The 17,701-nt window shown below is 49.0% G+C and overlaps 1 protein-coding gene across 1 annotated transcript in view; it reads left to right on the forward strand.

Moving 5' to 3' along the window:
- Positions 1-8,672: 8,672 nt before the first annotated feature.
- LOC142571036 (potassium/sodium hyperpolarization-activated cyclic nucleotide-gated channel 1-like) overlaps positions 8,673-17,701 on the forward strand; it is a 50,438-nt gene continuing 41,409 nt past the window's right edge. The window contains exons 1-2 of the mRNA XM_075679336.1: positions 8,673-8,752; positions 16,341-16,902. Coding sequence (XP_075535451.1) covers positions 16,429-16,902 — 474 coding nt within the window. The 5' untranslated portion in view covers positions 8,673-8,752; positions 16,341-16,428. The remainder of the gene's footprint in view (positions 8,753-16,340; positions 16,903-17,701) is intronic.

The following is a 17,701-nucleotide window of genomic DNA, read 5'->3' on the forward strand; positions in this document are numbered from 1 at the left end:
TGTTATACAAGAACCGACGCAGGAGCTCAAGCCCGACGCTAAATACTGCTATCACCGTGAATGCATTGCCTTTCGAGCGAAACTGCTTATATTTCACTTATTGAAAGCAAAAGACTTACTGGTTAGTTTTCAACGACTGGTTTAAACTCGAGAGTCAACGTGTCTAATATTAACGGTATCAATGCATATTACTCTTGCGTTACAAAGCCTGAAAACTTGATAAAGCCGTGGATTAACATGACATTTAACATGGCGTTAGCATTTGGCTAAGAATGAAGAATTACTAGCCTATATTACAGCCGCGTGACCACCAGAAGTCACTGTCAATGTGCAGTACCGCACGCTACTGCTTCCCGTGGTCTGGCCTGGTAATTTGGCGTTTTGTATACGCACCGGCAGAAGCAGCTGTGCTGGGCCAGCCAGCCGAGTAGCTCGCCGCTCCGTTCAGCGGGGAACCCAAAGAACTAATCTGTGCTCCTGTGTAGCTTTTGGAACCCAGGTAGGCCGGCGACTGCTGGTAAGCCGCCTGGTTGGTCTGCGGCAAGGCATAGGCCTGCGCCGGGTAGTTATGCCAGGCCTGGGCCTGGCGCGCATACTGCTGTGGCTGCACCTGTTGCTCCTGCTTCTGTTGCTGTTCTTTCTGCTGTTGCTGCGGCTGAAGCGCCGCGGCCGCCTGGTAGGCGGCAGCCATCGCGCTCGGGTAGTATCCCTGGTTCGTCATTACGTACAGCTGTTGCTGTGGGAGAGCAGCGGCCTGCAGGACATTCTGGACGGACGCATAGCCCTGCTGCGGTATCTGCGCATGCGTGCCCAATACTTCCTGCAGCTGTTGCGGTTGGATATAAACCGCCTGCGGGGCATGCTGGACGGCCGCGTAGCCCTGCTGCGGTATCTGCCGCTGCGTGTCCAGTACTTGCTGCGGATCTTTCTGTTGGATGTCAGCCGCCTGCAGGGCGTTCTGGACGGTCATGTAGCCCTGCTGCGATACCTTCCGCTGCGTGCCCGGTACTTGCTGGTGCTGTTGCTGTTGGATGGCAGCCGCCTGCGGGGCGTTTTGTACGGCCGCGTAGCCCTGCTGCAGTACCTGTCGCTGCGTGCCCAGTACTTGCTGCGGATCTTTCTGTTGGATGTCAGCCGCCCGCAGGGCGTTCTGGACGGTCATGTAGCCCTGCTGCGATACCTTCCGCTGCGTGCCCGGTACTTGCTGGTGCTGTTGCTGTTGGATGGCAGCCGCCTGCGGGGCGTTTTGTACAGCCGCGTAGCCCTGCTGCAGTACCTGTCGCTGCGTGCCCAGTACTTGCTGCGGATCTTTCTGTTGGATGTCAGCCAGCTGCGGGGCGTTCTGTACAGCCGCGTAGCCCTTCTGCGGTGTGTGGCGCCGCGTGCCTGGTACTCGCTGTTGCTGTTGCTGTTGGATGGCAGCCGCCTGCGGGGCGCTATGGACGGCCGCGTGGCCCTGCTGCGGTACCTGCCGCTGCGTGCCTGGTACTTGCTGCTGCTGTTTCTGCTGGATGACATCCGCCTGCGGGGCGTTCTGGAGAGCCGCGTAGCCCTGCTGCGGTATCTGCCGCTGCGTTCCCGGTACTTGCTCCTGTTGTTGCTCATGGATGTCAACCGGCTGCGGGGCGTTCTGGACAGCCGCATATGCCTGCTGCTGTATCTGCCGCTGCGTGCCCGGTACTCGCTCCTGCTGTTGATGTCGGATGGCAGCCGCCTGTGGGGCGTTATGGACGGCCGCGTGGCCCTGCTGCGGTACCTGCCACTGCATACCCGATACTTGGTAGCCCTGGTTGCGAAAAGGATAGCTTAGCCCTTCGGCAGCTGTCTCGTATGTCTGGTTGGCTGGGGCCGTCGGGTAAGTCATCCTCTTGCACACTAAAAGGTACAGGAAAAACGCTGTTTGGTAGAAAGCGAGCTGAAATGCGTTATGTATTCGCCATCATAGCGCTTACCAGCCACCTCCAAGAGCTAAGACAAGAATTTCTCTTCGTGCTCGTCATAGTTTTGGACTCGAGACGGAATTCATTTATGTTATTTTGAAGTGAGCGTAAATAACGACATGCAAGCAGCCAAAAGTGTTCCGGAGCGCTCCGCTAAAATGTCTTAGCCCAAGTGTGGCTTTGGGAAGCTGGAAAGCTTAAATGAATTCGTGACATTATGTCCCTTCAGTCACTGCTCCACTCTGACGGGATGAAGATGTTGGCAAGACCGCAGCTCAAAGCAAATCTGATCACGTCAAAAAAAAAAAAAAGGAAAGAGAATCGACATGTAAGCAAAAGTAAAAAAATAGAAAAATGAAGGGAATCGTTACAAAATACGACACTAATTTCGCAGGGTGGAGCTGTACCTTTAAGCAAATAACCTAAGGAAAATAAAACGAAGCTGCCCGGAAGCGAAGCCTCCAGCGAGCTTCACAGGGGGAAGTTCGACCCCATCACTAGAGGGTAAGATATTCTGACTAGCTGGGTCAGGCAGTTAGCATCGTGTCTAGCGAAATAGCGAGGACACGCGGCTTTCGATATACTCACAGGGCTACCGTTGTCCTTCGAGGCGTCCAGCCGATTCGAATTCCCCGAGGCTACTGACTCGCGAGGGTCAGAGCACGCACATTAGCATGGAATGATAATGATGATCCTTGCTTCCAGATGATGACACATACCCACAACACCTACAATGGGGCATTGGTCAAGAAGCGGGTGGTACATTTAAAATAAAGGCTGTGTTCTAACGTAGAAGGTTGAGTAGACGGATAAGTGGATAACAGCCATCTTAAGTCTCGTTCCAGTTCTGACAAAGACGTCAAAAGCGAGGGCTTCGCGAAGAGAGTTTCGAAGACAAAAACGCTGCAGGCTCCTTTCCTGTCCAAACAAGATGATAGCCGAGCAGGACGCTTGGAAACTCGACGGAACGGTGGTCTGCGCGCAAGAAAACGTAGTCGCGCTTTCCTATGGGCTTAATGTAAGTCACATCATGCGTTGCATAGTTTCGCAGACGCAAAGAGTTAAAATAAAGAGACAATGTGCGCTTTTCCAACTTTTTGTTGTCGCCGTCAGGTGGTGTCACGCCGCAGAGAGTGTCTTCCATGCGTCTTCCAGACGGACAAAGATACGTAATTCCATTACGTTCAAAGTGGAGAAAACGCATGCGTCTTTGGTATAACACAGCACTCATAAGGCACAGTTAACGAATGAAAATGAGCAGGTAACCTAAAGAAACCAAGGTGAACATTTACTAATTCACAAGCAGGTAGCTTCACGCTCAGGTGGCTCATGAAACAGCATGCTGCGCCGAGAATCTTAGTCGAAGAAGGATGGTGACCATCATGTGCAGTGCCTAGGGGAAACGTATGCAGTAGTACGGCAATACAGGCTTTCCTATTTTTGCTTGCTCATGCCAATTAAACCAATTTATCATAATTAAAGCAACAATCGAAAAATTGGAGAGTAAGAATTGCCCCACACAAGGAACCACTTGTAAAAAAAATTCACCACCCAAGCACTCCGTACAGATGGTTAACCAGCGTAGCTTAAACGTGCGGCCCCGGTGTTTATCACTTGGTTAATTCCGACGGTGTATCAAAGTCTTTCTCAGTTATTGGTTGCGTATTTATAATTCTTAATGAGGTTACGTACACGTTCGACGTCTCGAGTTTGCTCGGCGGCGTGGCTAGCAGCATCCGCCCGCCATCGGTGCTTGCGATTCTTCAAAATTGCTTCAAAATTATACCTTCCCGTCACGACAATGAGCAAAACGAGAACAAGGTGATAGCAGGAGCTACTGCTTTCACCTTATTCTCGTTTTTCTCATCGTCTTGAATTTCTATCTCCCGCCTTCCCCCTGTTTTCCCTGGATCTGTCCGTCGCGTAAAACAATGAATGGCTGAAACTCCCTTAAGCAATGGCTCAGACCACCGTGGATCACATGGGAGACCTGATAAGCAGCGCAACCTAAGGAGCTGCAAGGTAACAGATGGGGAAGAAGCAGCTGTGGCTCTAGCAGCGGCGGAGGGTTATTGTAGAAACAGATCCTTGATAATACTCACAGACTCCAAGGAAGCATGCAGATATTACACGGCAGGTAGAATCAACAAAGGGGCGCTGCGAATCCTCCTCGAGGCAGGGCTTCCGAACGAAAAGATACTGCATACGATTTTCTGGGTGCCGGGTCACACCGGAATAGAGGGTAACCAGAGGGCCGACAGTCTATAGCTCGCGAGCTCACATACCGAGTGGGACAATCAATGGACCCGGATACCCCTATGACGGTGGAACCAACGTACGCGGAAATACTAAACCATCACTGAGGCAAAAGGATAATATATCCACCACCCCACCTATCTTTAACAGAACACGAAGCAGTCGGCTGGCGAAGGCTGCAGACAGGAACATTCTCCAATCTACACATCCTACATAAAATGTTTCCCATTCAATACAGGGACACATGCAAATGGTGTGGGGCCATCCCAACACTATGGGAGTGCAGAAATAACTTCTCTTTCCACAACAACAACAAAAAAAAAAGAAAACCACAGTGCGGAACAGTGGGAGGGCCTGCTCACCGGCGGCGGGCTCACAGTCCAAAAAGGATTGGTGCAACACGCTCTCAATGTGGCCAGGCTCAGCGGTGCTCTGGAATAGGGGCGCCGACCACTCAAGACGACGGAGACTTCAGTAAAACATGAAAACCTCTGTTAGCCGCTGAAAGCTGTAAATAGAGCATTAAAGTTTTTCCTTCCTCTGTTCCGTAAACGCGGTCTTCCCATTACGATACCAGAAAAATTCCACGCTGGAATGGTGAGGGGCGACGGAGCCAGCTGAGGAGGAGGATGATGACGAACGCGGGAGCAGGGGCATGAGAGCGTTCGTGCGGTTGCGCCGAGGGACGCCAACAAGCTTGCGGTGGAAGAAGACGACGTCGCTATTGCTGATGACGATAGTTTTTGCTGCACAGGCGCGGGCAGGCGCATTTTCGTTTCACCTAGCTATATAGCTTCGCTTTAACAATCACCTCTAGCGCTTGTCGCATGGGTGCCTCGTTGCTACAGTTGACTTGCCGAGGGTGGGCCGAGCCCCTCAAAAAATGCAAGGGTAGCGGGCCCCTCCGGGACATTAGGCACTGCTCCTTAGCTGTCTGCATAGACTGTCTCCGATGCTAGCCAGAATTTGAAAACACCCGAAGTAAGAGTGAATGCGTGGAATAAGCAGCCCCACTGTCACGTCTTCGTCTGCCCAGAAGTTTGCGACATGGATTTTGCGTCGCCCTTTCTGCCACTACGTGCCGTAGGAACATTTTCCTCAACTTGTTGGTAGTCATTGCATCCCTTCGATATTGCTGTGTGGAGACTGCTACGGTATTTTCGTTATTTCTCTAGAAACTAATTTCAGATCCTCAGTTTGCGGGAGCATTTAACATCTACTATCAGCTCTCGAATTGCACTAAACGCTGAAGAAATACATTCGCCGTCAACATCACCGCCAATAATCGTCAATAAACGTTAACAGCACAGAAAGATTAGCCCACATAGATTCCCACAGTGCGTGCGGTCCTCCTATTTGTTTTGCTCTTAACGTATCTCACAAACAATAGACGACACAATTACGCAGAATACGTAATGCAAAAAAAAAAAAGTGGGTTCGTAAATTGGAGGCTTCAGTTCCTTTTTGTGAATGCGCACACTAAGCGAAGTAAATTATTTTAAAAATGTAAATGATTTTATTTATTTATTTATTTATTTATTTATTTCTACATGTACCTACAGGGCCCTCTAGGGGCATTGTTGTAGCGTGGTTTACTATAAAAATCATACTACAAGAAATCATAAAATACGTTATGCATTTAACAGCATACCATAGATGGTAAAAAATAATTGGCAGGACAATTGCCCTTGACCTCAAGAATCTTGGTGAAAGAAAGCGACACTAGGTCAAGACATGCTCTTTTAAAAATGAAGGAAACACTGTGCGGGACGGTAATAATCCGTGCCGGGAGGCTGTTCCACTCATGTATTGTTTTAGGAAAAATTGCACTTCCAAACGCGTTTGTTCGACACATATACTCGAGTACTTTCAGAGGATGGTCCCTTCGTAATGAGCTGTAGCTAGGTGACTGTATGCACTTGCGTTTATTGATACCTATTTTGTCGTTTAATATGTTATAGAAGAGACATAATCTGAGATATTTATACCTTGATGAATGTAATGGCCATTCCAATGCGTTGACAACTTCGCTTGAGGTTCTGGTGCAGTTGTAATTGCCCGTCACAAACCGGGTGGTACGTTTCTGGACGCGTTACAGTTCATCGATATTTACTTTAGTTGCAGGGTCCCAGGTGGTGCAGGCGTATTCCGAAATCGGGCGTACATTTAATAAGTAGAGTTTTTCAGAACAGAAGGTGCTTTCCTGAAATTAGGTCATAGAAAGGTTTATTTATTTATTTATTTATTTATTAGTTAACACGCGGCTGGCGCTTGCTGATACGTTATGAACATGATCATTCCAGGAAAGTGTGCGGTTAATGACAAACCATAGGAACGAAGATTCCGTAACAACACGTGCCGGTATCTGTTCCATGCAGTAATCTGTAAGCAGAGGCAACTTTTTGTGTGTAAAGCTAACAACACTGCACTTTGCAACGTTGAGCTTCATCTTGCATTTGCTATACACCATTCTTTTATTGAGTCGAGGTCTTTTTTGCAGTTGTTTGAACTCCTTCGTGCACATAATTTCGCGATATATGCAGCAGTCATCTGCGTACAACTTGATATGACTAGCCACACATTCACCAAGATCATCGATATATATATATATATATATAAAAATAAGCGGCCCCAGAACCGAGCTCTGTGGCACTCCCGACAAGACGGATACATGTGATCATGATGCGCCATGAAGGACGGTGCATTGTTTTCGGCATGAGAAATAGGCTTTTAACCATGCTATAGTTTGTTAGGGGATATGTTAAGACATGATAATTTGAGCAAAAGGAGCAAGTGTGCTACAGTGTCGAAAGCCTTGCTGATATAGAAGAAAATTCAACCCATTTGTCTACCAGAATTTAACATCATGTGTAAGTTCTATTAGTTGAGTGTCTCAGGAAAATTCTTTTCTAAAGCCATGCTATGTCGGACAGAAAATAATTGCATGCCTGAAGGTGGTTTATTGAATTTGTATAAATGATATGCTCAAGAGTCTTACAGGACACACATGTTAAATAAATATGCCGGTAATTAGAAGTACTCGCTTTGTCACCATTCTTATAGGGGGGAGTGACGTTTGCTCGTTTCCTGTAGTCAGGTAATGCCCCTTGCGATAATGATATTCTGAACACAGCTGTAGGAAACAGGCTAATAGAAATGGGGTTTTTACGCGCCAAAACCACGATCTAATTACGAGGCACGTCATAGGGGGACTCCGGAAATATGGACAACCTGGGGCTTTTTAGCGTGCACATAAGACTAAGTACGCGGGTGCTTTCGAATTTCCCTCATCGAAATGCGACCACCATGGCCGGGATTCGATCCCGCTACCTCGTGCTAAGCAACCCAACACAATAACCACTAAGCAACCACGGCGGGTGTAAATTAAGTGCTGATGAAATAATTTGTCGCAGAAGATATGCTGCCTTTCCATTCAACTCCGTTTTGAAGATCATACTGCGTCATGCAACACAGGCTATTTAGACATGCTCACGCTGCTACCCAGCTTTTCTGGACGCGTATCAACTAGCGCCCCAAGCAGCCGCGGGATGAAGTTAGAGCGTTTTCAATGGAACCAGCGGGTTTTTCGAGAATAATTAAAGCTGCAAGTCGATTATTGAAGAAGGCAGGGGACATATGCATCTTCTAGAAGACAATTCACCCGAGACGCGATGACGCTGTGGAAAGCTAGAATTTTGTTCCCAGTGCGGTTAAAGATTCACCAATGGAAGCCTATGGAAACGTTAGAAGACAACAACGAAAATTCTATCGTGACAATCCTGCAGTTACTGGAGACAGAGAGAGAGTAAACTTTTTTATTGCGACAAAGCAATGAGGGGAGTCGTCTATGCTTTCGGTGCTGATGCCTGCAGATTAACGCTACTTTTACGCTTGCGTTCGGGTGTGCATCATGCTTTTATATATTTTCTTCTTTTTTCCTTAGTTATTGTTGCTTGTGTAACGAGTAGCAATAGTAGCAGCAGAAAACTTTATTTATTACCTTGTAATGAAGTCCCAGGAGGTGTATCCCTCATTACAGAGCCCCATTTGCTGCTGCTATCCAGCTCGCCCGGTCAATCAGGTATTGCTGGTCGTGCAAGACTGTGTTGGAAATGGTGGCTTCCCATTGGGATGGGAAGACGTCGGGTATTTTAGGAAGGCCTTGGGGTATTGAGATAGCCGGCTCTGGCCTAGCCAGCCTTCAAATGTTTTTACATATAAAAAACAACAAAAACGTGAAGCAGCAGGAGGAAGATGACGATCTCCAAAACCTAGCTAAATATGTAACCGATGCTGTTGCTTCTCCCACTATACAACTACGTGTTAGCTATCACAACGTGCAAACAAGTTGACTTCGAAGATCAATCGGTCCCTCTTAAATTCCTTGTTATCCCTAACAATTAGAATTATTGGCACGGATTCGTGCTTTGCAGACCAAAGGCAAGGAAGAGGAAGAAGAAAGGTCGCAGTGGTCAGCCGTCGCGTATTATTGTCCCTACCTACCCGCGTTTGAAGCTTTCAACCTTGTGCACGTGTTGAATCTGTCACAAAATCAAGTGAGTATTTCCTTCTGCCTCATCTTTACTTTCTTCTAGACGCAATCAATAACCCAGAATGTACTTTATTTCTTAGACGGTTAATCAAGCGGCTTAGCTTACCGGCGACTGACAACCTCAATCCGTCTCTGGATGTTATCAAGAGAATAGGGGGCGAGCACTTTGAGCTTCAAGAGGCTAGGCCCCTATGATTTCTCGAGCTTGGTCGATTTATGGCATATTCAGGTGGTCGTCTCACAGCGCTCCACAGGTATAGTAACCTCGTTCGGGGTGATTGAGAAAGTGCGCTCCGGCTACATTCGATTGCTTGTTTCGGGTCGCTGAATCCTACTTGCAGCGCCCAGAAGCGTCCCCACCGACGAAGTCGGAGCAATGACTAAATCCGGCCGGTTTCCGGTCGCGCGAGCGATATGAAGCTCTGTCAGCGCGCTTTTGCCGGTGTCGGCTCGGCCGTCAAGGCGGTTTCGTAACTGTGTGGGTCTTTGTATATCTCACTTCGGCAACGGCGACGAGGCAGTGTATGCCTTGTTCTTTTGAGTCGAAAGGCACTCTTTTGAGTCCAGAGGCAAGCAGAGGCAGCATCTTATCACAGTGCTGAAAACTTGCTGCGCTGGCGTAGGACTACTGTCTTGCAAGCGACGGTCACTGCAGCGGTCGCTTTCGTAGTCCACCATTTCTTTTGTCTGGCTCGCGCTCTTGATTAGCCAGTATGCTATAATCCTGTAATGTCGTGTGATACGGCGGCTGTTCATCCGGGCATGATTGAAAGTACGCATCCCTCGGCCCTCGCTTCCTCCTCTCTCTCACTGCTCCTGAACGTGATCCACCGTTCGGGTGGCGCGGGCTTACTGTGACCCGGATCTAAAGCTTCTTGGAATCCTGCGTGGAGGAACGGATGGACACCCAAATTTACCATTAAAATAACACGTTAGGTAAATAAACGTTAGGTTATTCTAGATTTATAGATTACACTTCCGGAAGTGCTGGTAGCTCAGAAGCTGGCTCTGATAATGACTTATTGGCATCCCCTTAGAAGCGGGGTGGTGATAAATAGTCACCTAGGGTTTCCTTGAGTTACTCATGTATGCTATAGGTGCTTTTCATTCTAGCATTTGTGTACAGGTCTCTTTCATCTTTTTTTTCTCTTCCTCAGAACTTCTCTATCTACCTTGTACATCTACCTATGCCCGTAACGGATCCGGTCGTATCAATTTCTTCCCAGCTTTCTTTCCGCCAATACTCCAAAGCTCTCCTGCTTATCTCGACTTCTGACCGATTAATGCATCCGTCCACTCCAATTCTAAGCGCTTCTGGAAGGTGTACGTTCCTTACGGGTCTCACTGGGCGAATCCTTTCGCATTCCATTTGGATGTGCTCAGTGTTCCCTGGATTTTTGCTGCAGCGTACACATGCCTCATCTAGTTGCGAATATTGGCTCCGGTATGGTTTTATCCTTACAGGCAACCAGCTCGAGCCTCAAATAGCAGGGCACTTCCCTTCGTGTTATCGTGCAGATGTTCCCTTCGGATTTCTTTCTTCATGTTATTGTAAATCTCCAAGGTCTTTTTTGTTTCCATTCCGCGCATCTAATTCCACGTCTCCGTTGTGCCTCTCACTTTCTTTCTGATGGCTCCTGGTTGTCTATTTAGACTTTCAGTTACTCTGTACTGGATTGCCAACTTTCTTGACCTCTTGCTTCATTCCGTGTCCACGCTTTTCACGTGCAGCTCTTGTGCACTTCAGACACCCTTTTATTTTGATCCATGTTTCTAAGTCTTTCTTCAAAGCTAATTTTGCTCTCCATTTCTCTGGCTTCAAACGAGGCCTAACCAATGTCGCTCTGCACTGCCTCATTTGTGGTTTTTCCGTGGGTTCCCAAAGCCAACCGGCCTGCCGATCTTTGGTTTACTGCCAGGTTGGACAAGATATCCGATTTTAAGCACAGAATGGCATTCGCGAACATTAGCGCTAGCACCATTACTCCTTTACAGATTCCACGAACCACCTTAAATTTATTTTGGCCCCAAAGTGGTCTATGGTTATTAATTGCTGCATTCCACTTCCCCTTTATTTTCAGATTATCTTGGTGGGTGCTTGAGTAAATCTTCCCTTCGTTTATGTATGCGCCGAGGTACTTATATTGCTTCACTATGGGTATGACTTGCTGTTGAATTTACAACACGTAATTGCTCGTCTCTTCATTAAAGATCATAATTCCCGAGTTCTCCGTGCTAGACTTAACGCCCATATATCTGTGAGTGGCTGTGCAACACCATTTCAATCGCAAAGTTTCCTACAATAATTCATGGAAGGAACAATGGCGATGAAATTCTTCAGTCACCATGGGAATGATGGGAAGTACATGGATTTATCTGATGTTCATGCGTATGAATACAGACGTTCTGGTGGCTTTCCTTATTATGCCTTATCTGCCTGAATTGTTCTAAATTTCAGAGCACTCTATACTTTTCCGAAGTGTTAAAGGCTCTGCTACTGATTGCGGCGGTGGTTCAGTCTGCCGAGGTGGCCAAATCGATACGCGCCAAGCGTCTGGATCTGCTGGCTTGCCCGCAAGAAATTCATAAGGGCCTTTTATGCCACTTGTCGATGCATGCGTCTGCGGCTTGATGGTTTCAATATCGGGCTTCTGTGCTTAGAGGTCCTGTGCTCGAATCCTACCGTCGGACAATTGCTTTAATGTTTATTTGTTACACAGTACTTCGTTGAAAATGACTTTACAAGGCCACGAAGCCGTTTGAAGCCAGAAGGATAAAGGTACGGCAAATCCATGTAATACCCATTATTCTCATGCTGACTAAACGGCCCCGCTTGCAGCACCCGTAAACACTAGCGCCAGAGTTCCCTCTGGTAATTATTGTATGAAACATGTATTGTAACTTGTATGAAACTTGTATGATTTCAAGCCGCAGTCGTCACGCCGTACGCGTGACGTCATATCCTCATACGTCACAAAGGTTTTCTTCTTTGGTTGCAATATGTTCGTTGGCTCCATTTGCTACCAACCAAAATTGAGCCAATCGGTTCCCCTGTTTCTTCTCGCTCAATGCCTTGGGAAGGTCTCGATTCTGCAGTCGAGAACCTCGCTGGGCATTTTAGAGTGCAGCTCTTGGCGAGCATAGCGCAAGATGAAATCGAACGCGGAGCGCAACGGGGGATGAAAGACGCAAGGAGGCAAGTGGAGAGGAGGGTGCAGCGGAACCATGAGGTGGAAAGCGGAGGAGGGTGTGGCGAAAGCGTGTACTTCGCACTGCCAGCGCAGACCGCATCACGCCGGTGGCTGCTTGTACTGCTCGCGTTGTGATTAACGGCCTCCTCTATAGCGTCCAATTTTTGTAGCCCACGTTCTTATTTTGGGCTGGGACTTTCTTTCCGCTAATAAGGCCGTCATCGACTGTAGTCGTACTAAAGTGGACATTAAAACGCTTTGCAACGCTCCGTTTCTTGACGCTCGTGAAGATGAAGTACTTGTTGCAGATGACGTTGCAATACTTCCGTACTCCTCTGCCCTTGGCACCGTGTCCTGCAACATCGCCGCTAACGCAACAGCGCTTTTTACCCCATCTGTCATCGTTCGTCGCAAATGTGCCCCGCTGCATTTTGCTTTTTTAGAAATTTGTGACGGCGTCAGCAGACTGCACGTATCCAACCAATTGTCATATTCCATCACTATGTTTCGCGGGGAATGCGTTGGCCGCGTTCAGTGTGCCGACCCAGCCGCCATCATTGACATGCCATCTGGTTTCATCATCCCTCATGAGGCCGCCAGAGTGACCTGTAAGGCCGCGAAAGAGCCTACTTCGACCGATGTTCTAGATAGCTCCATCGCGGACGCGTTGACTGTTTCCCAACGCGCCCAGCTGCTACGCGTTCTCGGCAAGCTCTGTCATTCTTTTGACTGCCAGCGTGTTTCCATGGGCCGCACGCCATCTGTTTGTCAGCGCATCGACACGGGTACCAATGCGCCACTGTGACAAAGACCGTGCCGTGTGTCCACGACAGAGCACCATGTAGAGCATGGACGAGTACGACAGTCTGTATTGACGAGCACCACGACAGAGCATGTTGGACGAGTAGCCAATATGCTCAAGCGCGGCAGTCATCCAGCCTTTAAATAGCCCCTGGTCATCCTCAGTTCTTCTAGTTAAGAAGGATGGGCCGATTTGTTTTTATGTCGAAGTTAGGGACGGATGTTTGTTCGGGGTTTGTGGTGGTGGTGGTGGTCCAAAGTTACCCCTCTCCCTCGATGGCCCGAGTGCATGCTGGCACTGCGAAAGAACAGCCAGGGCCTGGTGGAGGACAGCGTTTATTTCCACAGCAAAGCGCCCGGCTGGGCGCTTGGGATTCCCCAGGCAAGCTCTCTCTCATCGTGAGCGTGGTTTTTAAAGGCTCGGTCTCGCTCGGTCAAACAACCGCACGAAAAGCGCGTACATCTTCTGACTGTGTCTGCTTTCCCCGCTCCTACGAGAGCAACACTCATCTCGCCAAACCCCGCAAGCGTTTTTAGTCACTCCCTGTCGGTTAATTGGCCCACGTTATACCAGCTTGACCAAACAGCTACCGGTTGATGGCCCTCTGCAGCAACATGGGTTGAAAAAGCGACATCCAGCGGAATTACCTCCCTCGATTAAGGACCCACCGGCACGGCCCAATTTCACGAAACTCACTTTCTACACATGCTTTGTCATCTGTCGTGCCACCCATGTCTTGCGACGCCGTCACGGCTCTCAACCATTTCCCTAACGGCCTCTGTGTGCACTGACGAATAACCTCGGCGCCACTACAGCTGCATCCAGTATACAGACGACAGCTAAGAAAAGCACGGCGAACCGTAGCAAATGCCCCAACTTCTACACTTTCAAACTGACTGTCGATTACTGTCGACTTAACAAATCACTCGCAAGAATGTTTACCCTTTGCTGAGAATTGACTGCCTTCAAGGCGCGGAGTTGTTCTCTTCTATCGACTTACGCAGCGCCTATTGGCAAGTTCCCATACGCCAAGCGACTAACCTAAAACGGCCTTTGTCACGCCAGATGGCCTGTATGAATTTCGTGTCATGCCTTTCGGGCTTTGCAACGCCCCCGGAACATTTGAACCTATTGCGTGGTCTCAAGTGGAACACGAACCTGTGCGACTTAGATGACGTCATTTCTTCACCCGATTTTCCCACCCATCTATGTATAGGCTACAGGAAGTGATGCAGTTCCTAACTGACGCCGGCCTCTAGCTCAACCTGAAGAAATGCCGTTGTTGCGCAAGTCAGCTCACAATACTTGGCCATGTGGTATCTAAAGACATTATTCTTCTTGACGCCGCCAAACTCCGTGAAGTTGCTGATTTTCGCAAACCTTCCGCCATAAAAGAACTTCGCAGCTTCCTTGGCCTCTGTTCTTACTCTTTCGCCACTTCACTCGGAATTTTGCGTCCATCAACGCTCTCTTTAGTCAGCTTCCATGGAGCGACTCTAACAATTACGCCTAGTCGCCCGCCTGTGACGATGCCTTTCAAGAGTTGCGTCGTCTACTAACCTCGCTGCCCATACTGCGTCACTTCGATCCTACAGCTCCGACCGAAGTACACTCCAACGCCAGCGGTGTTAAACTCAGTGCTGTGCCCGCACAGCAAATCTGGCTTTCACGAGTACGTCATTGCATAGTCAAGCCGCACCCTCACCAAACCAGAGATGAATTATCCCGTTACGGAAAAGGAATCTTTGGCCATTATCTGGGCACTTTGTTAATTTCGGCCCTAGCTACCTCTATGTCTGTCCCTTCAACGTAATTACGCACCACCATGCTCTTTGTTGGCTGTACACGTTGAAGGACCCCTCAGATCGATAAGCTCGCTGGGCTTTGCGGTTGCAAGGTTCCGACACGCGTGTTGTCTACAGATCTGGCCGCTGCCACACAGATGCCAACGCGCTTTCATGTTCGCCCGCGTCTACCTATGTCGTAGCCTGCCTGTCTGCCCCTGTCGGAGTACTTTCGTTCCCAGCAGGCTGCGACACAGCTTCGCAACAACGCAAAGGCGCCTGGATTAGCGCTCTTTTGCGCTTCCTTTCAAGCCCATTGATTCTTCCTCCACCTTCTCGAGCTTTGCACCGTCCAGCTTCTCCCATCGAGATGCAGGACGGCCTTCTCTATCGCCGGAAATACCTGTATGATGACTGCAAGTGGCTGCTGCGGTCATACCTCGGCATCATTGTGGTGAAATATCTACTGCCTTCCACGCTGACCCACATTGTGCGCATGCGGATGTCTTCAAAAGGTACGCCCGACTTCACTTAGGGTTTTATTGGCGTGGCACGCGCGCCTTTGCGTGCAAATACACTCGATCGTGCCCTCAGTGCCAATACCGCAAGGTTCCTGGTCATGTTGTCTCTGGCTCACTCCAGCTGATTTTGTGCTCTGCCAGGCCCTTCGATCGCATAGGCATCGACATGCACGGACCCCTTCCGCGCATGGCATCCGCAAACCGCTGAATAGTCGTCGTCATCGATCATTTGATGCGATGCGCAGAAACAGCCGCTCTGCCAGTTGCCACAGACCGTGATATAGCAGCCTTCCTCCTGCGAAACTTCATTTTCCAGTACTGCGCACCTCTCGAATTTATGAGCAATAGAGGACGTGTGTTCCTATCCGAAGTCGTAAACGCGCTCCTTGCTGAATGTAACATCGTTCATCGCACCACTACCGCCTACCATCCTCAAACTGGTGGTTTGACGGAAATATTCAACCGCATTCTTGGCGCCTCGCTCTCCAAATACATTGCCTCTGACCACACAGATTGGGACCTTATTTTGCAGTTCATGACATACGCCTACAACACTGCTCCACAGGCGACCACAGGTTCTTCCCCATTCTTCCTCTTGTATGGCCGCAAACCTTCAACCACTCTCGATACTATTTTTCCGTACCCGTCAGAGTTATCCGAATGCACGCCCATCTCTGAAGCTGCACGCACCGCCGAGGAATGCTGTCAGCTCGCCCGCTACGCCACAAATGTCGAACAGTGACAACAAAAATCTCGTCGTCACGATACCACCCGCATTGTCACTTTCTTCCAGACTACTTTGTGTGGCTATGGGTTCCACCTGTTCCTGCTGGCATCTCCTCTAAGCTTGTCTCCAAACATCAAAGACCCTAGTGTTGTAGCGTAGACACTGCCTGTGAACTATATCGTCGAGCCTGTTACGCCATCTACGGACCAACGCTGTCGTGTTCGCGAAACCGTCCACGTACATAGCGTTAAGCCGTATTACAACCCATTCGTACTATCGTCACCATGAGGCGCCAGGATAGCTCCTTTTGCGATTTTGCGATGGAAGATGTAATGGAGAGGAATGCCTGGCGCTGCAACCAAATTGCCGGTCGTCCGGGGGGTGCGAGCTCGAGTTTGCCTGGGCTGCTCTGGTTGAGACGCTGCCAACGGTGCCTGCTGCTCTCTTGTCCTATCCTTTGTGCGCATTAGGAAATAAATAAATAAATAAATAAATAAATAAATAAATAAACGCCAACGCGAGCGTGTCAACTTTTCACGAAAGAAAATCCATTTTTAACTTATCCAGGTAATATCCAGAGTGGCCTGCTGTCGGATACGACTCGATCGCTAGCTGACATCAACGAAGTGCGACTCGTGCAAAGCGGCTGCCCGTCATGGGACGAAAGAGGAAGCGTTCCAGGCGCCGGAGCAAGTCCGGTTCTCGCCGCACGAGACGCTCAATGGCGTCCTCGGAGCCGTTGCCGGATCAGCCGTCCCCAGATACGCAGGCTCTGTCGTCCTCGAACCAGACGCAAGTGCCGTCGTCGCCGGACCAGTTACAGGAGGCGTCCGCCGCTGACGACACGCAGGTGAAGTGGGCGCCCGAACCGGTGCATGTGCCGTCGTCCCCGGACCACACGCAAGCCCTGTCGTCCGAGGAGCAGCGGACCAGGGAAAGCAAGTCTTCCAAGTCTTCCAAAGCTTCCAAGGCATCCAGGGCATCTCACGGCGTCTCCTGGGGTGAAGTGCGTGAAACCAACGTGCAGGCGGAAGGCACAGACGCCTCGCCGGATCGCGGAACATCACGTCCGTTGTGGGACAGCGCTGCGCCCGAAGAAACCGATTCGGAGCAGCCCGCCAAAGAGATCGTACGTAATCGGGCGCGGGCGCGCACCCACCCGCACGCACGCAAGCACGTGGACATACTTCGCCGCTGATAGTGTTAGTACCAAAAGACTCATTAACAAATAATGTTCATTAACTTTTTACTAGAGCTTGGAGGCAGTTGTTTATGTGGCAAATTCGGAGGCAGTCATATTTTAGTGCAGCCCTATCTTTTTAAAATATTGAATATCGTGTCGAATTTGAAAGATTCATCTCGAATGGAATGTTCAGTTTCCTTGCTTGATCCAGTGAATATCAATCCAATCTGGAAGGTGACGTCGCCGCTTTCAAGTTTCCGCACCAGCTTCCCCTGACGTCATAAATCTCGACAGTGTCTTTTCGTGTCTGGTTTGGTACATTTATCAATAAAGAAGGGTTATATTGCATGCCAGAACTTAACTTTGCAACTGGCTGGCGACTTTTGTTTCGCGAAAGCAGTCAAAACCGAAAATATTGTCGACTCCAGAAAATCACAATGACTTCGATAGTGCCGTGACTTATACGCGACATTAAAGAGTAAAGTAGCCGTCATTTCTTAAGCCAGTAGTAGGCAACCTTTTTTCGCCGATGAAACTCGTGTATAGTGTCTTGGAAGAACTAATTTGGTGTTTCACGTTACAGGGGAGTGGGCACACTAAATGGAACGACCGAATCAGCTCAGGCAGATGAACCATTATTCTAAAACTTTGTTCATTTGCTTTCACAGCCAAGGTAATATGCTAATTATTGGAATGTTAAAAGTAGGTCTAAACTCAATTTATCGAATTTGATGCCGAAGTCTCA

Source organism: Dermacentor variabilis, chromosome 2 (genome assembly GCF_050947875.1).
Source record: "Dermacentor variabilis isolate Ectoservices chromosome 2, ASM5094787v1, whole genome shotgun sequence".
NCBI classification, from domain to species: domain Eukaryota; kingdom Metazoa; phylum Arthropoda; class Arachnida; order Ixodida; family Ixodidae; genus Dermacentor; species Dermacentor variabilis.